Genomic DNA, 25,702 nt, shown 5'->3' with positions numbered 1-25,702 from the left:
TTGCTGTCATACTGGAACGATGTCCAAACATGACTGTGCTTAAAGTCTTTAGGATCATGCAAATTAAAAGTCACTTGCTTTTTTGCTAACAATATCAGAGAACTTTGGAAAAAAAGAATTCGTTTTCCCAATCTGCTATTCCCGTAAGTTGATAGTTGCGCTGTTTGCATAGCTGACCACCCACTGAAGCCAAGGCATGTGAAACTGCTGTCCACTAAAATGGGCCTGAAAGTCACGTGGGACCCGCCCAAAGATGCTACCAGTAGACCCGTGGAGCATTACAACATTGCCTATGGGAAGTCACTGAAAAATCTTAAATACATCAAGGTGAATGAGGAGACACACTCCTTCCTCATTGAGGATGTGGGTAAGTGACACTCTGGTCTTGTTCCCAGTCAGACTAACTGAACCTCCATTCTCAATTCCATTCTTAGGATGGCTGCTTGTGAGACAAAGTGTGGCAGGTTCCCGTGGTTCTTCGGGAACGGGAAGCAAAGGTCCCGAGTCGGTTGCTTCCCCGTCCTGTGTTTGAGTTCCAGTTCCTAGATCTCTCTCCAAATTGATGTCGGAAACAATATTTAGTTTCTGAATCTGCTTTGGGAAAACATGTTGATCTTTTTTTTTTATCAAAACTTGACTACTGGACAACTTTGTAGCCTAATCTTGAGATCACATGTATAAACCATTTTAGCATTAGGGATTACTCAAGTTATATGTCCCTGTAAAAGTGTGTGTGATATGTCACGCTTAGCCACATCTGGTTCAAAGATGTAACATTTCTCCCCATGAAATTTGACTTTGGGAGTTTGGAATATTTTCAATTTTGCCTAAACGTATTGTTTTATAAGTGTAGGTAGGTGGTTTTGAACTTAGGCTTTGCGCTGCCTTCTGTGAATTCTCTGTCTTCTGTCCTCTTGATCCCAGGGACCTGAGACTCCACTTACTCTCCAGTCATCTCACGGTCCAACCTTAAGTTGAATCATAATGAAGTGACAGACATCAGTATCTATGGAAACTAGGTGTCCCCGTGCCATGTTAGCATTTTTGCTGCCTGACTCTAGTGGATCAAAATTAATTCATGCTCCCTGTTTCCTGACCATAGTCAACCATACATCTCCTGCATTGTAATATTAGTCTTTCTGGGGGGAAAAGTGCATAGAAGGGAGATAAAGGGGGCCAGAAGGGAGATAAAGGGGGCCAGATTCCCTTCCTCGTGGTTCCATCTAAACATACATTTCTCTGAATCTCTTCCACACCCCTACAGCCCCCCAGAGGTTGAAGAGAGGTTCTATCGGACCAAACCATGGGTCACATGTGCTTGCTCAAACCTTGGCTTGTTATGATTGCTGCAGAGAAGAAAAACATGCAAAAAGAGAGACTTAGAACTCACTGAGAAGCAGTGTCTCCCAAACAACTCTGATGAGTTAACTGAACGCGAATCAGAGACATGTGGATTATATTTCTTTATAAGTTCAGAACAAAGAGAGAAAGTGCCTGGCAAAGCACGATTTTACGTTCTGTCTGAACATGGAGCATTTCCCAGTTAGATCTGCAGGTCATGCCAAACCCTAAATGCCACCAGGCCCTGCCCTAGTCACACAGAAGTCACACCAGTCTTGAGCACAACAGGTGTTCCAGATGGTATTGGCATTGCTGCTGTGTCCTGGGCCTCTGGCTGGAGAACAGAAGTTGTTACAGGAACGCTCCTCACTTTGAGAAATGTAATTACCGTTATTGCCTTTGACAGAACTAGCTCTAACCTCTCCAACCCTTCATCCCCTCAAATGCCTGCAAACTTTCATCTCTTCAAGGAATTGGCACCTTCACTTACCTTTCTCCAGATAATAATTCATTTTGAGGAAAGCCAGCACCACTAGAGTTCTGCTTTTTGAAGCGTCAAGTTCAGGGTACACTCATGTTCTAACCTGGCGTCTTCGTTTCCTTTCGCCTCCCAACAACGTCAGGAGCTCAGTCAGCCAAAGAGACCATTGCTATTTGACCTTGACCCTTAGATGCAAGTCAGAAAGTGAAGCCCAATTATTCAAGATGAACATTTCCAAGGTTTCAGGAAATATTTCTCTAGATTTTTGTTGAAATAGTCAAAGACAACATGCAGACATAGTAAGGGGAACATTTTATTGTGAAAAGGAGAAAATTTCATGCATCTTTATTGCATTGAAGATTTCCCACATACTAACGTTTATGAGTTACATTTAAAAAAAAATTTTTTTTTTGAGATTTCCCTTTGGAGCTTCCATGGGGAAATATTATTTGTAGTTTCTGACACTGTAGATTGAAACACATATTTGGTAGACAGCACATTCCTGGTTCCTACATTCATTTCACATTAAAAAGCTTAGCAGCGCTTTTGTTGGCCATTTATGCATCCAGGTTTATTTCACACGCCATGTACTTTGTACTAAATAAATTTTCTGGTTTTTTTGGGTCAGGTGTATTTCAGTTGCATGAGGGGAATGTTAGTATTTTTATTTTAAAGAGAGGATGCTCTAGTTAGACTTGTCATTTAATTCAGATTTTTCATATTTGGTTTTAACTGGTACAAGGAAGACAGTTAGTGAATCAAACTGTCATTCTTGGAGATTCGAAACAGTGGCTTGATATAAACCATATGTTTCAGAGCCGGGGGTAGTGTACTTTGTGCTGGTTACGGCAGAAAACCATGGTGGAGTGAGCCGTCCCGTTTACAGAGCTGAGAGCCTGCCTGGTAAGTTCTATCTAGAATCGGAGGCCGTATTTTTTCACTTCGATTGGGAAAAACATCCCTCTTTGCTTCTTCAGGTCAATACATGTTTAGAATGATTAAAAGAGTTCCTGAACAAAAATTTTTTAGCCTTGTATAACAAGCTGAAAGACTGAAAACTAGGAGAGATTTATCCCCTTTTTATAAGTATTGTGATATAGGTTGTTAGTGTTTTGTCCTAAATGTTTGAGTGCTCACAAGAGTAAGCCATGTACAAAAGACAAGAAGATGTGTTGTCATAAAGCTCAGGTGCTGAGTCACTAACATGTCCCCAGCAGGTCCCTTTGAAGTTTGTTTAAAAGACCCCTTAAATATACGTTAGGGATGCACTGAAATGTGGAAAACCCTATCGTCCTCGTTTCTAACTATCAGGTTGCATTTTCCTAATTTAGGAGGTGAATGGATCAAGATTGATGGTTTTCCCATTAAGGGTCCAGGACCATTTAATGAAACCGTCACAGGTACTATTTGCTCATTCGGTTCATGTCTTCACTGAAGCACCGTCTCGCAAGAGGGTTGTGCTTCTGTCACACACATGTGCTCACAAACCTTTGTTGAGTTCCCATCGCTAAACTAACACACATGCCGCACAGTTTTGGTCAATCTGCCCTGCACCTGATGGACCAGACTGCAGCCAGTGTCATTCATTTCTCACTGTTCTTTTATGTTCTGATGTGGGGAAGTGTCTGCGTCCACATGTGGGAATTCTGTTGTGCTGTTAACAGGCAAATATGGTAGTTGAGATGGCAGTCCTGGCTGATGAGGATATTTGCAGCTCTTTTACTTGTAGGTGACTTAAATGAATGGGACCCACCAAACAGTGGCTTTTATTGGCTAATATGCTGCATCAAGCCTTTCTTTCCTTAACACCATGGATTATTTGGTGATATGTTAGATTACCTGCCTTCCATCTCTGCTCCATATTTGTATATATGTATGTTTTATCATTTGGGTGTTGATGTTGTCTGGTCATATTGTTTTACTTGTTGAGAGAAGTGTTGACATTTCTTGTGTGTTTTTTGAATATATTTAACTAATGGTGAAAACATTAATGCAAAATGTTGCAGCTATTTCAGAGTGTGGTTGGGTACTATTGCAAGGCAATAGGGCGGGGGCTGTGTTTTATTTTCATGAACCATGTTTTCAGATTCGTCAGTCTTGTGTTATTGTTGAAAGGAAGGTGAGTATGTTGAAAGCAATGACTCTAATCTGCTTCTCAGATCAGATTTGATGGGTGTAGGCAGCTTCCAAGTCCCTTTTATATGAAAAGGAATGGAAGAACAGAAAAGGAAACTGGCTTGGGAGGAAAGGTGATATATTTTTGTTCACATATGTTGGACTTGAGGTAATCATGGGGTGTTGTCATGGAGATGTCTCTAGGTGATTGGAGATTAGGGAATAAAAGTTGGTGGAGAGAAGTCAGAGGTAGACATGGATTTAGGAGTCATACTGTAAAATGAGAGTTGAAGTAGGGAGGGCAAGAATTAGGAGATGAGCAGAAGGCCAGGGAGCAAATCTCGGGAGACATTGGCAATAAGATAGTCAAGAAGGTAGTACACTCAGTCAATGTGCAAAATAGGAACAGATGCGTATTTCAGAGGTCATCTGCCCTTGAAGACACAATGTAAGCATTCACAAGGACATGTAAACCTTCTACTCACAGATGTGCTGTGCCTTGCATTTGAACTTTATCTTTTGTATTTTAAATGACCATTTCATTTTTGTAATCTTCCTGATAAAGTTTTCTGAATGACAGTAGTTTTGGAAGGAGTCAATTTCTTAAGTAATTAATTTCTATGCCTTCTTTAGTAGAAACATGCATGTGCACGTGCGTGCGTGCTTGCGTGTGTATGTTAGACAGAGAGGCCTTTCTGAAGTAAGCACGTGTTGCAGAAAGTCGGGGGATTGGGGATCAGACACAATCATGCTCCAACTCATTATTGGCTTTAAAGATAATTTAACCTTTCTCTGCAGAAGGCTTTGCATACCCTGGTTACCAAAGGACACTCTGCCATACTACATGATACTGCATTTGTCAGACATTATAAGAAAGACACTGGAAGAAATCGCTAGCTGAAACCATTTGTAGCATATGATGTAAAGTAGAACTTAAAAAAAAATAAAGCATATCCAGAATGCGTAGAGTTGGTTACAGTGCTCCAGAAAAAAAATTACATTTCATTGTTAATAAAGATAATAAGAATGACACGAGAAATGAGCAATTAGTGACCAGCATGCCTCTCTGTCTTTTATGAGGCTTGGAAAATACCCTTTGCTATTGTTCTGAGGAATGGTTAATATATAATGATCCTGTCAAACAAAAGGATTCTTAATGCCATGCATCTTCTTTCACAGGAAGGGATTTGTCCTCAAAATGCAGACATTGGCATCAGTGCCTGGTGTAAGACCCCAAGGGTTTGCTTTAGTTGCTTTGACTGTTAGCATCTTGTGTTCTTCCAATGTCTTATTTGAAACCAGAGGAAAATCTATTCTGAAATAGTGGTTTCAGTTCAAACTCAGAAAGCCTCCTTTTGCTAGTTGAGACCTATCTTGACCTCATTGTCTTTACTTGAAGACAGGAGTTTAATTATCTAATTAATTCATTCAGTGCCTGTGGTTTTCCAGACACAGGTCTAGGTGCCAAAGACACAATGGAGAATAAAATGCACAAGGCTGGCCTTAATGAAGACTACATTCTAATGGGAAAGAAAGGCAATAACATGTAAGCAAAAAGTAATGCACATAATCTGTATTAGTTTGCTAGGGCTGCTGTAACAAAATACCATGGACTGGGTGACTTAAATAATAGCAATTTCAATAAATAGCAATTGATTTAGTTTTAGATCTTGGAAGTTCAAGATCAAGGTGTCAGCAGGTTTGATTTCTCCTGGGATCTCTCTCTTTGCCTTGCAGATGCATACCTTCTTTCTGTGTCCTCACATGGCCTTTCCTCTGTGAGCACACATCCTTGGTACCCCTGTGTCCAAATTTCCTCTCCTCCTAAGGACACCAGTTGGATTGGATTAGGTCCCACCTTAATGGTCTCATGTAACTTAATCACCTCTTAAAAGACCCATCTCCAAATATAGTAGTATTCTGAGCTAACTGGGGGTTAGAACTTCAACATATGAATTTGGGGGACACAAAATTCAGCCCATAACACAGTCATAAATTCTTTGAAAAACACTGTGGTATACAACAGACAAGGTGGGGGAGCCTAGGAGGCCTGATAAGATGACAGCACCAGGTTGAGACCACAGGGGAACTGTAGGGGTGAAGCCATATGAGGAGAAAGAGGATTTGAATGATTCTCAGACTGGTCACTTGTCCAAGTATGAAAAGTCCTAGGACTCAGAAAATGACAGGACTATATGAAAATGCAACTTCACAGCAGCAATTTCAGCTTCCTCTTTTTGGGCAGCTCATCTCTTGTTGTTTAGTTAGAAAGTTTTCTTTGTATTTAAATGTAAAATGCCTCCTTTGTTTTGTTCCAGGGGAAGAGATGTCACAGGTCTACTTGGAATACTATCTTTTACCTTTCCTGCAGATTTTTTGTCTGAAGTTGTTTTAGCTTTTTCTGCCACTGGATCTGGGCTGATCTGTTATGCACAGAGACAGGCATTGGGGGTCAGGGACACGGCCCTTTCGCCAAACTCTCCATCTGGGAAATCTTAGCTCTCAGTAGGATCGTATGCAGTTGTCATAATGCTGTCTCAGGACATGTCAGCTAATCCTGGAGCCAGATCACGAGGCTGGTGTGTGCCAGACTCGTGCTTAAAATCTACCCCAATTCAGAATTTTAAAATTAATGATGAATCAAAGACTGTCCTGTTTTCACATACGAGTTTAATTAAAGTCTTTGGCCAAGGGGGAATTAAGAACGTCTGTGGCATGATTTTCTCAGTAACTTTCTCATGCAATTACGAGTTGTATTAAGTGTGCGATTTGCCGGGCCAAGCTCAGTTTCTGGTTTCCTGATCTTGGATGGTGAGCTCCTCACAGGCAGGCCACTCAGATTTACTCATCTTTGTCTCTCCAGAGCCTGGGGCAAGCACATAGCAGGTGATCAATAAATGTTTGTTGAGCGGAAATGCATTTGAAGGCAGCTTCTGTGTCCTTCCCTGGTAGAAGAAATGTGTATTGACAAGTGCTGGGTGCTCAGTGCTGTCTGTCAGAAGGTCGGGGTCACCTCTGTCTGGTTCAGCTACTGATTCGGGGGAGGTCCTGCCTGGGCAGGCCAGTGTGTTGGCCACAGAGTGGTGCTGTCATTAATCAGAGATCCCAGTTCTTGCCTCCCGTTATTTGGAGGGGCCTGGGTGAGGAATGGCATTGGATGCATTTGTAGACAGGAATTCCTCAGGGCTGGTCAGATCTGCTGGCTGTGCGGCTGCTTCCCTCCCTTGGAGGCAGTGCTGGGTAACAGGTACCTTCATCCTAGGGCTGTAGATCCCTATCCCAGAGCCCGTTTAAAGCTGCCACTCATAGTACATACAGTTAGACTTCACCAATGTAGAGCCCATTCTACATGATAGAAACTTATATGTGGAGCTTCATTTAGCCAAATGTTCTTGCTGCCCAAACAGAAATGTGTGGTAGGGACTCGGGAACCATCAGCTGACCGAAGGCGGCAACAGCTGTGAGCAGCCTTCCCGGGCACCAGCACTTATGTCCATATTTTGTGGTGTTCCTCTGCATTGATGCATGTAAATATCTGCTCATTGATTTTCCCTTTGGCAAATTCTGGGACACAAGTGGCTGGGAGCAAGGCCTTCTCCTCAAAGTCAGGGTGGGTGCTTATTTCAGAAGCTGACGGGTAGTTGGCTGTCCCCAGTGGGAGGGGCAGGGGCAGCTGGAAGGCAGAGAGGTGAACTGTCCCCACTATGTGGCCTTGAATGACATGTTTGCCAACTTTACCTTCACGTTCTGGAAGAACCCACACTTGTTAATAAACCTGCTACTTCTGAAGAGATCCGCCTCTTGGCACAAGATGCTGCTTTCTGCTGGCATGGCCACCTTGGGCTTTTCTTCTGATGTCGGAGTGAAAAGAGGGCAGGCCTGGGGCTGTGACGTCACAGAAGTTGAGGCAGCCGCTTAACTAGGATCCCTGCAAAAGCAGATAGTAGCCCTGAAAGAAAGCACTTTCTCTGTCAAGTGATCAAGCTATTCATATATTGTAACTGGATCTTTCATTTGCAAATAGTCTGTTAGTGAACAGTAAAGAATTGAAATAATCAATAGACATTCAGCAAAACAAAGTCTTTCATTTCCAGAGAACAGCCTGTAGACTAAAACAACCACACCAAACCGAACCAAACACACCTTTGGATGGAGACCTTGTTTTCCTTAGAATGTTTACACTCCGTCCTCATAGCTTCCTCGTCTCCCAGGTTGTCTCTATGTTCCCCCGTGGGGTGAGAAAACAATGGATGTCTGCATCTGAAAATCCGAAAAGGAGTGTTGCTTTCTTTGCTTTCTGTGGCCCTCGCCGGTCAGCCTGCAGGTGGCGCAGCTGGAAACTGCAACACCAGCAGATGGGTCCTGAGAAGATGCCTGCAATGACAATATTGTACATCACCAGTGGAGATCACCTTCAGAGCTGGCACCTGGAGAGGCTTCCTGATCCTTCCACGCCGTGTCAGTGGGGGCTGGGCTAGAGAAGGGCTCACCCCATCCCCAACTGAGGTGGCTAAGGACATCAGCCACTGATATTGGTCTTCTGGGCTTATAGATAAGCCACTGCCATGAGTAGGACGCAGAGACCTTAGCTCTCCTACACAGGGTGAAGCAAGACTCTTGGCTCAATGTAGGGAGAGGCGCCCCACAAAAGGCTTACGACCTGTAAAAACTGAGGGACTTGTCCATGCAAGCAGTTGTAAAACCGCTTCATTCTTGCGCTGGTGGCAGAACTTCTTTGCCAACTCGTGCACAGTTCTCCGGCATCACTAATGGAAGGTTGGCAGCCGCCTCCAGGGGATGTGGCATTTTGCAGTCACTCACGGCTGGGGTCCTGTGGGTGCAATCGAAGACATCAAGTTAGTTTTTCGCTGACAGTCATTGCACTGCCAGGGGTCAAAGTCAGCCGCTGTTGACATTTTGGATGACATCCTGAAGCTGCTGACATACCAGTAGTTCTCAGGGCTCCTCAAACCGGGGTTCGCGGAACTGGGGAGAACATGGCACTGCCGGGAGTCTGTGAAGGCATAAAGTACACTAGCCACATCCAACGGGGCAGTGTTTTTTCAGTGGTCAGCCATCTAAAATATTGTTTATTTTAAACACCAAAATGTCATGGAGTAGTCTACAAAATTCAAACGCAATTTTGAGATAAAACTGAGATGGTGAGTAAATTGCTGTGCTCCAGGCTTCCAGGGTTTGAGTTCATTTTCTTTACTATGAGGTAAACTTCAGTGAAGAGTATGAGGAGCCCTGTTAAGTGATAAAGTGATTCAGTACTTTTGTGAAAGAAATAGACAAAACAAAGTGGTTGAAATCGAATGGTCCCAGGATGGCTTGAAGTATCTGTTTTGTTTCTGAGACAGTCCTACTGGATTTTGAGAACCACATTTGGGGGCACAAATGCTGGCAGTCTTGTGCCAGCCTGTGGGGTTGGCTTCTGATCATACCGTCCCTGCCATACTTCATGTCCAGTGGGATTCCCTATGCCTGTCCCACCTGGTGACAGTTTGGACTTCACCTCATGATCCTAGAAACCTTTCTGGCTTCACTTTCTTTGTCGGTAAGTGGGGTGTTATTGGGTTACTGTGAGGATGTTTGTCAAATGCCTTATACCTGGTAGAGATCCAATAAATTATGGAAGTTGGTGACACTCTGACAGACACTGTTCCAAAATGAAGAAATGAGATTCCTTTCCTCCTTATTGTTAAATAGCTGGGCCTATCCAAACATCACACTAAAACTCTGAGTAGTAAAAAGTATCGGGGGCATTTATTAGAGAGGAAAATATGGCATTCAAGAGAGACTTTAGAGTAAGTCTTGCAAATATTGGAAGAAGAGTTTTGTGAATTCTTCACAGGTGTTTGAGGAGGATTATGTGTCAGAACTCGCCCAGGAAAGAGCCCTCGGCAGACAGAGGCAGAGGAGGCACTTGCTAATCTACTGGCAGACGCCATTCAGCACCCAGCCTGGACCTGGGTCGGGGGCAGGCAATTCAGACCCAGAGTGGGGACAGCAAAGCACATGGCCTGTCTCTGTTCTGGCTGTGACAGTTCACCTTCACCCCTCTTCAATAAAGGAAAACATAACCTTTTTGTTTTCCATCAAGTCTTTTTGACAAGCAAATTCCCTCTCCTTTTCCTGTCCCCTCTTCCCTCTTCCTTACTGTGCTTATTCACCCAAAGTGCACATCAGCTCTGGACTCTCGCCTGGCTGGCCCCGTAGAGGTGGGAGATGTTTTCACAAGCCCCCCAGGTGATTCTGGTGCATAGTGCAGTGTGAGGACCACAGCTCTAGCCTCAAGCGCTGGACCCCCTCCTGCCCTACAGACCAGTGTCCCTGGTTACCTTGAGGTCTGATGTTTGGGATGGTGGGGAAGCTGCCGGGGCCAGAGGATGGGCAGGTGGAAGGCCAGGGAGAGTGCAGGCCTGCCCTTTCAGGCCATGGGGGTGAGGGAAAGGGCCATATTTGCAAAGCCTAGAGGTCAGTGCAATGGGGTGTCAGGGGTTGGTCAGTGGGACAAGCCACTTATTCTTCAAAGCTGTAGACTGACTGACCATCCTGTTCCGCTGGAACGTGAGAATGTCCTGAGAGCTGAGACCCAGCCTGAGAAAGGTGGCCGTGTACTCTTTCCTGCCGACGAAGAGCTGGGACTCGCTCAGAGTGATTGATGACTGTTAGATGTCAATGAAGACCATGAATAGTGTTTTCAGTATATGGTGCTTTCAGTATATGGTGCCCAAAGGTCACCTGGATATAGACAACCTCACATTTGAGAAGGTTTTCAAGGTAAAGAGTCTTTGACAAGAAGTCTGTCTCTTGTGCTCATGTCTGGTACTTTGAAACACACGTGTTTCGTGTCCCCTGTGTATAAGGCATTGTTGTAGAATGTGTGACGTGACTTTGACTCACATTCTGAAGGGGGCCGCCCACCCACTCCGTGACTCTGATGAGGGATTTCATTTCTATCATGACCACAAACACAATTAGCAATTAATGTGTGCTTCATATACGTCATGTATGATACTGGATAATTTACATGGGATGTATTACAAAACCCAATACGCTACACACTACTTTACAGAAGAGGAAACTGAGGGCCAGTGAGAATCTTAAAATCACATAGCCAGTGAATAATAGATTTAGACCTGACCTGAGAGCCTGTGGAAGCCCAATTCAGAAGCCACCATGTTTAACGAGCAATGAATTATATAAATGGGCAAAGAATCATGTTGAATTTTGGATTTATTTTTTCTTTGTGAGAAGAACAGGTTTTGACTCTGTACAATGTCAGCATATTTGCCAATTTGTGTAGCTGATGATACAACTCGGGAGAGATGCCTGGCTGGTTTTCTGAAGTTTACCCTAACCTGGATGGTAATTGTTCCCCCCAGCTGACTTGTCAAGTGGATGGTGTGTAATTAATGTTATCAGCCAGTTCTAAGTTACGATCTACATCATGATGTACCAAATGCAATGAAGGGAATGTGTCCTGCCACGTTTACTGGTGGATGTGGACGTGATTGCCCTCGGCAGTTGTGACTTCCTGTTTTTCCTGTTTTCAAGATAAAAGACTTACAAGGATTTATTAGAAAATTTTCAGAAGGCTTCCTGTGAGGCTATCCCATACGGCTTAGAGAAATCCTTACAAAATGTCACTGCAGGTACATTTGAACCCTATGGACAGTTTTTCTTAGTGCGCACATCAGCTTAAACAAGGCTTGCCATATGATCTATAAAAGATGTTTGATATATGTCTAACCCAGAATGGTAAAAAAAAAAAAAAAAAGGAATTTTTTTAAATAGTTAAAAAAAATTGGGGTTGGTATTTGTGAACCCAAAGATTTCAAAGACAGAGGGCTGTGTTTAGAGGGATGGCACTCTCGCCTCATTCTGGTTTTCAGAGTCAATGACTTCCATGCAGTTTGGGGACAGTATTGGGTCAGAGGCTTTCTCTTGTTCATTTGCTACCTGCTGAGTATACTGGCCGGTCCATTAACACACACACACACACACACACACACACACACACACACACTTAATGTCTACGTGCAAGGCGTGATGCTCTGAAGGCCTGTCCAGGTCAGAACCCTTGTTTCACATTTGTTAGCAGAAGAGTTAGGCAGTTGTTGGGATGGCACGTGGGGTGAGGGGCGAGCATAAACGGAAGGCACCTCGTTAGACGAGAAGGGAACTTGGCATCAGACTGGTTCAATTCAGGTCCCAAGCAGCTGTGCGGCCTTGGGTCAGTTACTTCACCTCTTTGAACCTCAGTTTTCTCATGGCGATTATGACAGCTACTTACCTGGAAGCTGTTTCAGGACAATTATAATTAGCCACGTGAGAGCTTGTGACAAAGTATAAGGGTCTATATAAAGCAGGCACTGAGGTAGGTTGTAGCTTCAGCCTTGTTCCTGCAGCTTGCTTAGCAGGCCTGGCCTCATTCTTGAACCCTGATGTGGAGTGGTTAGACAGCAGGCCAGAGCCTGGGGCGAAAGCTGGGACTGTCTGAGGGGGCAGCTACTGTCCCTGCCACTGGGTGTCATGGCTGATGCTGAGTGGGCCTGGCATGAGTCAGGACAGAGCTACAAGCCGGACACCTCAAGCAAAAACTAGTGCCGTCTGGGACCGGGCCTGTCCTTGGAACCTCACCCCTCCATCCTCCTCAGGGACCCTGTCACTTTAGGAAATTCCAATGGTCTTTTTCCTTATTACTGTTTTTTTTTTGTTTCAGTATTTTACTGTTGAGTGTTAGGGGACATTGGAGCAGAGACCTGCTACACTCCCAAGGCCCAGCGGTGACAGTGAGCTTTCCAGGATTACATTCCACTGCAGGACAGATGGCTGGAAGGCTCCCAGGATTGAAGTAGAAACACAGGGCAGAGAATGCCGTTTCTGTTCAATAATTTATTTTTTAGCTGACTCCTGTAAGACCCGTGTGTGTGTGTGTGTGTGTGTGTGTGTGTGTTCAGTAGATTTGCCCATTTTGCTAGAGAGTATCCCCAAACTCCCATGCTGTGGGTTGCTTTCTGCAATGGAGGGGGACATGGTTGGGGGCCACCAAGGTCTTTAGAGCAAGAGCTTTGGAGGGCAGAGGTATGAACCTTTCATAAAAGTAAAGTAAATGTCATATGCTGTTGGCAGAGATCATTTTCACTTTATAGACTGGGAACCCCAAAGCTGCGCACCCCATGAAACCAAACCTCAACCTCACGTTCACCCTCAGAGCTACAGGTAGTAAGTGACATCACTCACGAGAGGGTCTTCTGTTAAAACTGAATTTTTGTTTGTGGTGATAGTTTGTATTGGAGGCACACAGAGGGAAAAATGATTTAGGAGATGTAAAGAGAGTGAAACAAAGTTTTTCACTCCCTTTAAAATTTTCTGTCTCAACTGCTATTCCCATGCTCATGGATCATATAAAGTCTATTTCTTAACTTTGAAAAAGACATGAACTCTATTCCTGAAAAATTAAGTTTGTTTATGTATTTTGATCTGATGAACAAAACTCTGCTAACTTTAAAAAACAAACCAAAGCTTCATTGTTGATAAATGAGACTGCTGCTCCTTGTCCAGATTTTGCTTTTTGTAAGCACTTTATACAAGATGTTTTCCCAGTATTAAAATATATATATATATTCTTATCCTAGCCCCACGCAAGGTCTATTCACCAGTGATAGACACTGATGAAGGAAAGAAATTCATGTTTTCTTCTGGGAGGTAGTCACCCATGGATAAATCAAACACTTGACAAGATTTGTCTGCCTGGATCTTTCTAGAAACATAGGATGTCACTTTGTTATGAAGCAAGAGATCCCCAATGGAAACTCATAAGAATAACCAACTCATAGGGTTAATACAGGAACACTCACGGGAGTTATCAACTCATAGGATTAACATAGGAACTCATATGTTTAATGAATGCTGTGCCATTAATGACTTGGATTATTAATACTGAACACTTGGCAGATTGTTTCTGCTTGAACTATGTAAATGAGTATATTTGTCATTTCTGCAATCACTTGGCGGACCTTAATTTTATAGAGGCCAGACTTTGAAATTGAGAGCTCGCCTTGTTACTTGGAATACAACTGAGATCTGTTCAGTGTAACCTCAAATAAAGTGGTTACACTCACCACCCCGGGTGCAAGGAGAAGGTGTATATAGTTAGTTCATTGGCTACACTATTGGATTCAAAACAAAAAGTCTTACTAAGCACTACTTTGTATAGTGGGAAAATATTTGCTGAACCATTACCAGGTAGTCTTTTAGTAGCCTTAGGAGGGCTGCCCAAGGGACTGTCCAGGTAACTCTAGCTAATGTGTAAATGGATATTCCTTTTGGTTAGATTCACAACACTGGAACCAGATGTCTGGCTTTCAGAATAGCCATCTCCAATGACTACTTATTGTGTCATTGAAACTCACATTAACTCATGACATTAGATTTTATTTTTCTGTCTTAGCCTCGCTGGGAATTTTCCCGTCTGATGAAATTAGTCAGAATTGATGTTGGAGTTAATATATATCTATAGTGGAGGAAGAGTGCCTGGGAAGGAACTGGCTTACATACCTGGAGAGATGCTCACTAGCCGAATGGAATCCCCCAATCAGAGCCATGATGTGGTCCACTGTCAGAAATGGATAATATAGTCTTCACATGCCTTGCAGCCCTTGTTCCCAAACTTATCAGCTCTTAAGTGATGGAAAAGCAAAACTTTAAACACTAAGTATTGGCCACCAGAATGCATGGCTTTGAGAAAGCTAACAATGAGAGCATTTCTTGAGATCGATCCGTTTAGCAAGAGAATTTCCTGAAATTGATTTAACAAGAAGGGAAACAACAGAGACTGAGGATATCGGCAATGGTGGGGTAAGACCAGCGTTTGTCTGGAGGGGCAAGACTTAGACATGTAAGAAAAATTAGGATCAAAACCAGAAATCGGTTACTATTTATTAACAGCTCTTAGTGATTCACCAAAAACACCAGGAAAGCTGGTCTTTTCAGCCTTACAGTGCAAAAGCTTTCTGGAGGACACTTATAAATAGTACATAAGTGTGTCTGCTATATTTTCATGCTGACCTTTAGTTCTCACCAGAGAATGTATAGTTTTGGACTTAAGGGGGCAAAAGGAAATCAATGAAGAAGAACACTGTAAAGCATTCAAGATTTCTGGCTGGCAATATCAAACAGGGTGTGTTTCCATTTTTAGTTCTTGAGACCTCTTGGTCTGAAATGTGGGGGAGCATGAGCACTGAGTGTCGATGCCCTTGGGGAAAAAACGTGCTTATTAGAATTGGTTACCAAAATGGATGTTTTGAGCTCAGCTGCTAATTGTCGCGGCTCAGACTTTGGCCAGATTTTATATGCTCGATGGTAAACTCTAAAGTTATACTGTTTAATAGTTTCTGTGTCATGTCCTCTTTAAGAAAAGGAAGTGCCAAACAAGCCTTTGCGTGTTCGCGTCCGATCCTCAGATGACCGGCTGTCTGTTGCGTGGAAGGCGCCACGCCTGTCTGGAGCCAAGAGTCCCCGCAGGTCACGGGGGTTTCTTCTGGGCTACGGGGAAAGTGGCCGGAAGATGAATTACATTCCACTGAAAAGAGATGAGCGAACACACGAAATTAAAAAGCTAGGTGAGTTTCATGTTAACTGGTATTCAGTGTTTGGTGACTAACCTTTCCCATCATTTCGGTAGGTAGAAGCTCCTTCTTGACAGACATTATATTTTAGTTGTGATGTTCATTTTTTCAGCTGTTACAACTATTCAGAATTACACTCCTTTCCCTCCTCCATCTGCCTCCATCCTTTGAACCTCCAGCAGACAAGACTGCCTACCACGTGCCTGCCCATCAGTTGTTTCCTGAAATGATTCCTGGAGTAGGGACACTTCTCTGGATGTGAGAGGGAGGGCTAATGCTTTTCCTTGGCTCTGCTTTCACCATTTTTGTTCTTTAAGCTTCGTCTGGAATCCTAGGACACTGGACCTTGGGTCCCACTGAAATGAAATATGGTAGCAACTGCTGAAGCCTGCAAATCAGGCCTGCCTTCCTCTCTGTTTCCAAAACCCTTCTCTGGTGGAGGAAGCGTTGGCCATGGGAGGCTGAGGAAATATTTGCTGTGACTGAGAGAGATAATGGGCATCATTGTAGCCCGGGCTGAGGCCTGACTTTGGCAGCCTCACTCACTGACAGGCCTGGCCCGTGCGCACAAGCCAGCCCCTAGAGGGCCAGTGCTTATCCCTCATGCCTGGCACTTCCTTGGTGTGGTGACAGTGCCAGTGGGGACAACAGTCCTGCTTTCCTTCCCCTCCTCTCACACCCCTGATTTACTTGACGAGTTTGGCAGGAGTCACTGGGTAAGTGTGGCTTGGCCCCTTCATGCCTCCTCCTCCTGGGGGACGAGGGGGGTACCAGGCTGCAGAGAGCACACATTCTACTCAGCTCCTCTGTGCCCAAAGTCATGTAAGGGTGCAGGACCGCTGGGCATCAAAGCTTGTCTAATTCTGGGGTCCAGTGGTAGAAAGCACACTTGCCCCCATGTTCTCCAACCTAGTTTGCACCAGCAGTAAATATGTTGGGCCCCACTGCTGACTCTTCCTTCCTTTCCTAATTGGAAGCAAGGAAGAGGCCCTGATTTATCGGGCCCTTCTGAAAGATTCCAGTAGGATCCAGTGGTCTCTTGATTTACATGGTAGTCAGGCATCACTCAGCTTCTGGAATACGCTCAACGGCAGGCTGGAGATGAAGGGAGGAATGGCTCCAAGCAAAGTAGCAGAGAAGGGCAGACAGCTGAAGGTCTGTGTGACATGTGACTTGAGCGGAGTCTCCAGCGAGAAGGTAGAGGGGTGGTGCCCTTTGGCACCTATTTAGTTATAAAAGGTAATATCTCTCAGACACACTGAGCGATAGGCGCACAGTGGGCACTGAGACTAACGAAACAAGACAGAGGAACGTAGAAACAATACCTGGGAGCAAGAGCTGCCAGGCGGTCACAGCAGCAGTTAACAGCGGTTCAGAGCTCAGCCTGAGGTGAGAATGGCGGTGGTGGAGACAGGTTTGCTTGTGAGAAGAAGGTCTGGTGGGCCCACGCTCCTCGGGTGTGTGAGGAAAACATCCGCTTTGCTAAAAGACATGGCCACACAATATTTTGCACTTCATCTTAGCGAAAAGTCAGAAGTGATCTCACCATACAACATTTTGGAGCCTGGACTAGCAGCTTCAAGTTTCTGAGGACGCCCCAGGCTGGGTCCCTAGCTCCGTGGCAGTCCCCGATCAGGACGGATATGATCTGGTGGAGACATTGAGTGGAAGGCCAGGCTGGAGTCCCTGCCGGAAATAGCCTTGGAAGTCACCATTTCATTTGCAGCTCTTTTCAGCCATCTGCTGAAGACTCTTGGAAAAGTCTGTTGGGTGTTCATTTTGCATCAACAAGTTTTCCATTTGATTGGTCCTAGCATTTCATTTTCTCAGCAGTGAACCCCTGGCTCACCTGAGGATAGCAGAAGAATTTTGGGGTTTATGGTTTTTTTTGCTCCTTGAACTTGAACAAATGTTGGAGCTGAGGTCAGGAGGTGGGCGCCAGTCCCAGCCTGAATGGCTTCCTGGTCTTCTGCTATAATGTCCTGGGTTTTGAATTTTCATCAGATAAAAAGCAGTGGAGTTGCCATTGTGAAGGACCTAAGAGGTTCCCATTAGGAAGAGAAGGTCTCACTGGAGAAGCTTCTCCATCAAGGCGGGCAGGCAGGGATGAAATGAATTCCTGGGGGATGGTGGAGTGGGTCTGCAGTGCAATGGACGCCTGTCCCCTTATTTTATCCTGCACAGGATTTTAATTCTATTTATAACAGAGATGCCATTGCAAGGGTGGTTCTATGGAGAATGGTCAGATATCAAGTAAACTTGGAGAAAACAGGGCCTGAGGTCCTGTCAGCAGAAACCCCACCCTCCATTCACTAAGCCATCTTATTGGATGTCTTCTGTGTTAGGTGCCACTCCAGGTACTGGGTCCCAGCAATACCTCACAGAGATAGACAAACAGGGTGAGCAGAGCTCACAGTCAAGGGAGGCCCACGGGGAGAGCTGAGGGTGTGGGGTGTGGAGGGGAGAAGAGAGAACAGGCCCCAGGAGCCGAGATGGAGCAAGACAGTAATAATGAACAAGTAGGCTGGCGTCCTTCAGAAGTTACGACACACCTTCAGACGTCCAGACACTGGGAGTTTCTGCCACGCCACACACTTGAGGTTGAAAGGGGGGTGGGGTACCTGTGGACACTGGAGTCACTGGGCTGGGGACGTTGGGGTCCACCCAGAGATTTAATTTCTACCCTTTAATCAAGAGAACGGAAAAAAGTGTGTTTTTCTACCAGTGTGGGTTCTTCATTCTATTTCTATGAAAAGGAGGTGGAGTGCTGCATATCCAGCTGTCAGGCACTTTCTGGGCCCCCGGCAGTGCTTGGTTAGCTCTGGGCCTGCTCCCCCCTCACATTCATTGGGAACAGCCACGCAGACCTGCCACTTACTGTATGACCTTGGGTGGGTCATCTCACCCCTCTGACCCTGTTTCCTCATCTGAGAAAAAGAGACAAAGCCCCCTCAGGGGGCTTTTTCATGACTAAGTGAAGAATTGATGGGAAATGTTTAGCACAGCAAGGAGATTTGACCCAACCCATGTGAGCTGTTATTATAGTTTCCTGCAGTACAAAACTTTTCCTTCATCATAATCTTGGGCCAAGTTTAGTTTGGAGAGCTCAGCAAATCGAGAATCTGGGCATAAAAAAAAAAAATCTAATAACTTTAAGAAATACATTGCAAATATGTAAAAATGTCAGTTGTGGGGAATTATTCATTTCTTGGTGGTTCTTGATAAATGCCAACCACTGTTTCTTACACATGTTCCTGGGTGGCAGTGTTTTTCCTTTGCTGACTTTTGGCGTGTTGCCATGGTCAACAGCACCAGGAATGAACAGATTGGAAGGGATTCCTGTTTAGAAGTTTAGTTCGATGTTTTGTGAACCCAAGTGTTACAAACTGGATTCTTCCCTTTCATAAAATATACATTTCAAAATTCTCTGGTAGAATAAGATGGGAGCGCCTTAGCCGAAATGTACTCATGTTACAGCGTGAGTTCCACCTGTCAGATATTGGTTGTCAGATATTATTCTCTTTCCTTGAAATCTGGTTAGTCTACAGATGGTTACATAAACAGGATTCTCTGTGTGAGGTTTTTGAACACAGGTTTCCTTTCATGTTTAACTGGACATGCTGTTTGTAAAAACAGAATGTTTATTTTCCCAGTGCCCCATGAAAGTTTGTAATTCCTGGAGGAGTGACTCCCGTGTTGGAAGTTTCCTTTAGGATCTTAGCATCCCCTCTGTGAATTTACTTAGGTTAGGTTACTTAGGTTAGGTTTTACCTGACATGTAAGTATCTGCATTAGAAATCTATCAGGCTCCCCCATTTGTGTTCTTGCGTCAATTAAGGCTGCTGCAGGAAGCTTTGGCCAGTAGAGACTAGGGTTCGGCATTAGTAACCTTGGATTCAGGGAAGATTATGAGTCCTTCTTAGGGGTGTCACCTGGGGCAAATCAATGTTTATGACTTTCTGTCCTTATTTGTGAAATAAGAAGTTCCAATTAGAAGATAACCAACATTCACCTGATCTCAGAATCTAGGATTCCACAGCACTTGAGAATTTTAAGTGCTATTTCATTATTGTAACTTTTTTTCCAAATACGGTTTTCAAGTTTAGGTTAAGTTAGTTACTAGTGGGCTCAATGTACAATTTGGGGGGTGGGGTTGGGGGGAACTAACTGAAAGAACAATCTAGAAATAAAGATATGTTTAAACTCTTCCATTTGCTCTTAGCAAATCTTCAGAGCCTCCATTCTGAGGATTTGGATTAGATTTTGGTTTTGAAGGGCACACATCCCACTAGGGTTGCTGACCTGGCACCCTGGGTGGTCCTGCCCCCTCTCTCTTCCTTTTAATGACAGATAAAAACAGAGTCATCCCCTCTTCTCTATTTTTGAAATAAAAATAAATTGGGGGAATTATGAGAGTCAATATACTATTCCTTTCTTTTTAAAACATTGTTCACCTTTCTTTGATGCTGCTAAGATAGAAACCCATTTTTCAGGACTTACTTCAGGTAAAATCACTTCTACATTTCCTAACATACTGGTGGTCTTTTTAAGTTTAGTTCCTGCAGTGCTTGGTCTCATCTTTAGTTGTCCTGAAGAAGAGGGAATGCCCCAGAAAGATGAGCTGGGATGTGGGGGGGACTCGGACAGAGGGACGTGTGTGTTCTGGGAAAAGCAACCACAAAGCCTCACCACTTACTCCCTGGTCCACAGCCTCTGAGTCCGTGTATGTGGTCTCCTTGCGGTCCATGAACTCCCAGGGGCAGAGTCAGCCAGTCTACAGGGCCGCCCTAACAAAACGGAAGATTTCAGGTATGTTTCTAAGGACGTATTCGGACAACCATGGTCTAGTGTGAATGCAGTGTTGCTCCCAATGATGGTTGCTGGGCCATGAAGTCCATGGATTTTCTGGAGTGTAAAGGAAATAGCAGGGTGGACTTGGTCACATTTTGGATACAGGTGTGTTTCTTTTGTGCTCAGAAGCTAGAGTGCTCTTGTGATGAAATACATTTCTCTTTACATTTTGAATGTCTTCACTGTGCAGTAGATTTGCCATGACAAAAGCAGACAAGCATTTGTTCCATTTCAAGGCACAGACTGATCCATGCAGAAGCTGCCCCTTGTGACAGTGTGAACAGAGAAGAGTAGGTATATAGACAGGGTAGCGTGCAAGATATGCACTCAAACCTCATTTCAGCCCAAATTGCATAAGAATGGCATTGAGAAGAGTAACAAAAATGTAGTAGTGGCTTGCTATAGCCTGATCACTGGTCATGTGCTATGGATACTTTTTTCCACATCCATTCACAGATGTTTTTTATATTACTCACATATCAACAAATGACATATACCTTTTGTGGATCATGTGCCTTATTTAAAGAGGCAACCTATTGCACAATTATTTCTGTGAATTCACAACTTATTTTTAATTATAATTTTATATTATGTAATATATAATTATATAATTATATTATTATATATTGTGATTTTGTATATATATACATATATATATTTGCATTGTATAACAGAAGTCCCACATACATGATGTTTCATGTTTTAAAATTCATTAATTGCTGGTCTTGAAGTTTCTATGTCACGTTTCGAGCAGGTTTACTATTTCCACCTTCTCCTAGTTGTGGTAAAAGATGGTTCCTGAAAAGTGAAAAGAAAAAACGAAACAAAAAGCGCAAGAGGCTCAAAAGCAAAATCGAAGATATCTTATGAGTCTCAATTTATGTTAGAGCTTGAAGAAAAACTGTAAGCTTTGTGACTGGAATGTATTCTGTTGGAAAGTGGCTGACTGAGTTCTAGTTCGTGTCAGAATATGACTTGGAATCACACGCTCTAGAATGCGAGGACATTGAGCCCAATGTGATTCGGGCAGCTGTTTGAACCAGAATTTTCATTTCATGCCGAGATCACCAAGGAAATGCTCTGACTCCAGCTTTTCCTCCCGAAGCTTTGCTTTCCATAAAATAATGTATTACTTCCCAAGCAGTTACAGTGTATACTGAGAAAACATGGAGTTACTTGGAGTATCTTTGACCAAAACAAAGCATCCTTTATACACTGTCCTTTATGTCAATTGAGTTGGGCAGCTTTTCAAGTGAACTGCCCAGTTTCTTAGTGTTTAAGATGGGCAAGAGTAGAGATTTTGGCTTTCTGTTACATTGACCAATCAAATAATTGCTTAACATTCTATTCATTTCATTTTATCTACGTTAAGCATAAGCAATTTAAAAATTGTAGAGGGTGAATTATAAACTCTGGAGGCCCGAGGAGCTCAGGGCAGAGCCTATTGCTAGAGATAGCCTTTCCATGCGTCCCGTTGTCATTGCAGAAGAGGATGAACTGGACGTACCTGAAGACATCAGTGTCCGGATTATGTCATCCCAGTCAGTGCTTGTCGCCTGGGTGGATCCTGTTTTGGAAAAACAGAAGAAAGTTGTTGCATCAAGGTACTTTTCCTTAATTCTTCATCTTTCTTTTATGTCTGAAAGATGGGATTTTTCTGGCCCTGAAGAGACGTGTATAAGAGTGATTTGATTTTCTGACATATGTGAACGCTGGCCTCTTTTGTAGCTGCAGTAGACTATCCTACGACAATCTAGCTAATCCTGAATGTAGTCATACATTTCCCACAGATCAGATGCTGCCAGGGCCTCATGTGTAATGCACACAGTGGGACCTCACATCTCACTTGCTCAGTCTTACCTTGTGTCTGGAAATGTCCTGGATTCCATTTCTTTCTTTGCCCCAATTTGTGCTAGCTTTGCCTCATTAATGCTCTATTCATATGCAGAGGCTATGGTCCACCTGAGGGGCAGTCCTACCTTTCCTTTTGTTATCCAGGACTAGTGGCAGCATGAAGGCTGCCATGAAGCACTAGGCTGCCATTATGTAAAGGGGTGGGCATTAGTCTAATGCCTTACACATAGTAGTTCTGCTCTTTTTTTAGACATTTTTTTTTAACTTTTATTTTATTTAAGTGTATTTTTCCAGGACCCATCAGCTCCAAATCAAGTCGTTGTTTCAATCTAGCCGTGGAGGGCGCAGCTCACAGTGGCCCACGTGGGGATCAAACTGGCAACCTTGTTGTTAAGAGCACCTCGCTCTAACCAACTGAGCTAACTGGCCGCCCCCAATGGTGTTCCTCTTGAGACTTTCTTCAAGCACCAGATTGCTTTATGTCTAGCTCATCTGTGCATAACAAAATGAATTGTATTTTTTCTTAAGCCATGACATTATGCTATTCTGGTTTTTATATTGGTTTGCAATAGCAACAGAGGAAAAACCAATTACAAGGTTAAAATAATTTTTGTGTTAAAAAGGCCACTGGTGAACAGCATTTCTAGTTATGGTAGGTTAATATAGTCATCAAAATGTTATGTGTTAAATGACTGAAGTTTATATAGGCAAGAGACAACCAAAGATTTGGTGGCCTAATCATTAGGTATTAATTTTGAACCTATCTATATTCACTAGGAAAATTGAATGTACTTTAAAAAAATGAATGGACCATAATGCTGAGAATGTATTTTATATATATATGATTAATCATATATACAACATATGATTAAATGTAGTTACTGTCGTTGACTGCTGGTAACAAAAGACATCTGCTTTTTTTGAAAGATGTCTGAAGGTTCATAATGATTCTCTCCCTAGCCATATGGCCTCCCCAACACAAAGTTTTCCTGAACCAGTGGACGTTGCTTTCTAACATCTTGATGAAAGCAAGAAGGCTTGAGTTTTCTTAGGAGAACTCTTGTGTTAATTGGTGTGCCACATCTGCAGTGGAAATCTTATCCTGACTTCCTGCTGTGATGAACAGCACATTTTAAATGCATCAAATGCTTTCCACCGCAAAGTGCCCACAAAGACCATTTCTTGGGAAAGGACTCCAGGGAATGGCGTCTGCAGTGCTTCGAATGTTGAGGTCCTGTGTCTGGGGTTGTGGAATACTGCCATGTTTGGTCACGCCATGTTTCCCTCCTTGATAGCCACCCGCTCCTCTATCCTGCTGCGTTTGTTACACATTTTTGCTCCTTGTCATGGTAATAACTCCAGTCAAAACCACATACTGCCTCCTCCTCCCTGCCCCAAACCTATAGGAAACATGCCTGATTTAGTGTTTTTGTCTTTTCTGGAAAGCCCAGATACTTTGGGCCACTTCTGATTATTAACATTGCCCATTTTACACCACACACATCCACAAACACACATTCACAAATCCACACACATCCCTGATAAGGCACTTGCCTCATCAAAGCTGTTCCCTTTCTCCCCTTCTCCTTCCGAATCTCTGCCTCAGCTTTTGAGCAGTAAGACTTTTGGTCTTGAAAAGACATTAGGCTCCATCTTTCCTGGTCTGCTTTAAACGCCTTTGCCTAGAACTTCAGTAGATTCTTTGAACCAATAACATAGTCAAAAGTGTAGATTTTTCTCCTCTTTGATTTCCCAACTTAAAAGCCATCACTTCTGGGGAAGGAAAAATATCAAGCAATCTAGTGTTCACTTACAGAGAATTAGCACCAGAGTGCATTGTCGCCTTTTGTTTTCTTACAGACATTACACTGTGCGCTATCGAGAAAAGGGGGAACTGGCAAGGTGGGATTACAAGCAGATCTCCAACAGACGCGTGTTGATCGAGAACTTGATTCCAGACACCATGTATGAATTTGCAGTCCGTATTTCACAGGGTGAAAGAGATGGCAAATGGAGTACATCTGTCTTCCAAAGAACGCCAGAATCTGGTCTGTATTGAAAATGGCCTTTGGATTTTCAGTTTGGGAATACTCCTAAAATAAGGTTCAAAGACAGTTTAAGAAGCCAATAGTGATAAAGGCCAGCATAGGCATTTTTCATAACGTAACCTCAACACACAAAGGTGCTAAGGAACTATTTCCATGGGTGCACGTTCTGTCTGTCACTGGCCATTTTCATTAGCATGTTACTCTGGCACATGGAGCACATTGAATCCTAGGGTGGGGTATCCATGAATCACCACTGTATGCCTGAATGCCCCCGCGGCACTCCAGGGCTCTGGCGTGTAGGGGAGACGCTTCTTTCCTTAGGCTGAGGTTGCATTTGATTCCAGGGGAGAATTTTGCTGTGTATCTAAGGTTAGTTATTTTCTTTTAAATTACGTCTATATGCACTTTATTTAAAAACTGGATTTTAATCTTCTTTGTATATATCAATATTCAGCAATGATACAAATTCTGAATTCCTAAAAGCATTTCTCTAGCTATGACTAAGCTCAGTATATGAGTTGGTGGCACAGATATAAATCACTGTGTCTCATAAGAGCAAGTGTAGAATTTTCTCTCTTATATAATAAAAATTAACACTGTAGCTTTTCAGGAAAACCTGTGAATGTAAGGACTGTATGTCATCAACTTTCAGACTATCCATGAGGGTATGTTTGAACCTTGGGTCTTTGTCCTTTTGTAGCTCCTACTACGGCTCCTGAAAACTTAAATGTCTGGCCCGTCAATGGCAAAAGCACAGCTGTCACTGTAGCATGGGATGCACTGCCTGAGACCGAGGGGAAAGTGAAAGGTAGGACCTCGTTACTTAAAGTGTAAGGTGCTCACGGGTGTGAAGTGCCCCAGATAGAGACATGTACATTGTTGACTCGGATAAACGCTGGTTCGAATCACAGGCCTGGTGACTGCACAAGAAACAGGAAAGCAACATACGTGTCTGAAGTGTTAACTCAGTGGACCAGGCTATTTCTTGAAAGGTTTTCACTGTCAGAAAGATCCAGGTAGTCACAGAGGTGACTTCACCTTCCCCACATGCAGGAATTTAGGTGCTGCTAACAGGAGAGTTGTTTTTAATTGTATAAGTGTGACATCCTAACCTTCTCCCACACAAAGGACACCTTGTTTGTTTTTAATTGTATGAGTGTGACATCCTAACCTTTACCCACACAAACGATACCTTGTTTTTCACGGTGTGGGTCTTTTCGTTGTGCCAGTAAGATCACAGAAAGTAGGAATGAGCAGGAACCCCTTGGGACCATACGTGTCTCAAACGGGACCCTAAATATTTTTAACAGATTTGAAAACTCAAGTAATAAAATCAAATGGAAAAGGGATTTTTTCCTATTTGTCAGCCTTTT

The 25,702-nt window shown here is 43.5% G+C and overlaps 1 protein-coding gene across 6 annotated transcripts in view; it reads left to right on the top strand.

The window, feature by feature from the left end:
- Positions 1-25,702, top strand: part of FNDC1 (fibronectin type III domain containing 1) — a 94,219-nt gene that overhangs the window by 26,974 nt on the left and 41,543 nt on the right. For 5 of the 6 annotated variants that reach the window (XR_013992105.1, XM_081030700.1, XM_081030699.1 and 2 more), the window contains exons 2-9: positions 173-367; positions 2,639-2,725; positions 3,154-3,222; positions 15,364-15,570; positions 20,287-20,385; positions 21,914-22,031; positions 24,142-24,329; positions 25,030-25,137. Coding sequence is in view for 5 of the 6 variants with exons in the window: in XM_081030700.1 (XP_080886826.1) it covers positions 173-367; positions 2,639-2,725; positions 3,154-3,222; positions 15,364-15,570; positions 20,287-20,385; positions 21,914-22,031; positions 24,142-24,329; positions 25,030-25,137 (1,071 nt within the window). In the remaining variant the exon portion in view is untranslated. The remainder of the gene's footprint in view (positions 1-172; positions 368-2,638; positions 2,726-3,153; positions 3,223-15,363; positions 15,571-20,286; positions 20,386-21,913; positions 22,032-24,141; positions 24,330-25,029; positions 25,138-25,702) is intronic. The other variant, XM_081030701.1, reaches the window with a different exon arrangement.

This window comes from Rhinolophus hipposideros (genome assembly GCF_964194185.1).
Source record: "Rhinolophus hipposideros genome assembly, chromosome: 3".
Lineage (NCBI taxonomy): Eukaryota > Metazoa > Chordata > Mammalia > Chiroptera > Rhinolophidae > Rhinolophus > Rhinolophus hipposideros.
The sequence above is the reverse complement of the archived record's forward strand: the minus strand, read 5'-3'. Positions and strand labels throughout refer to the sequence as shown.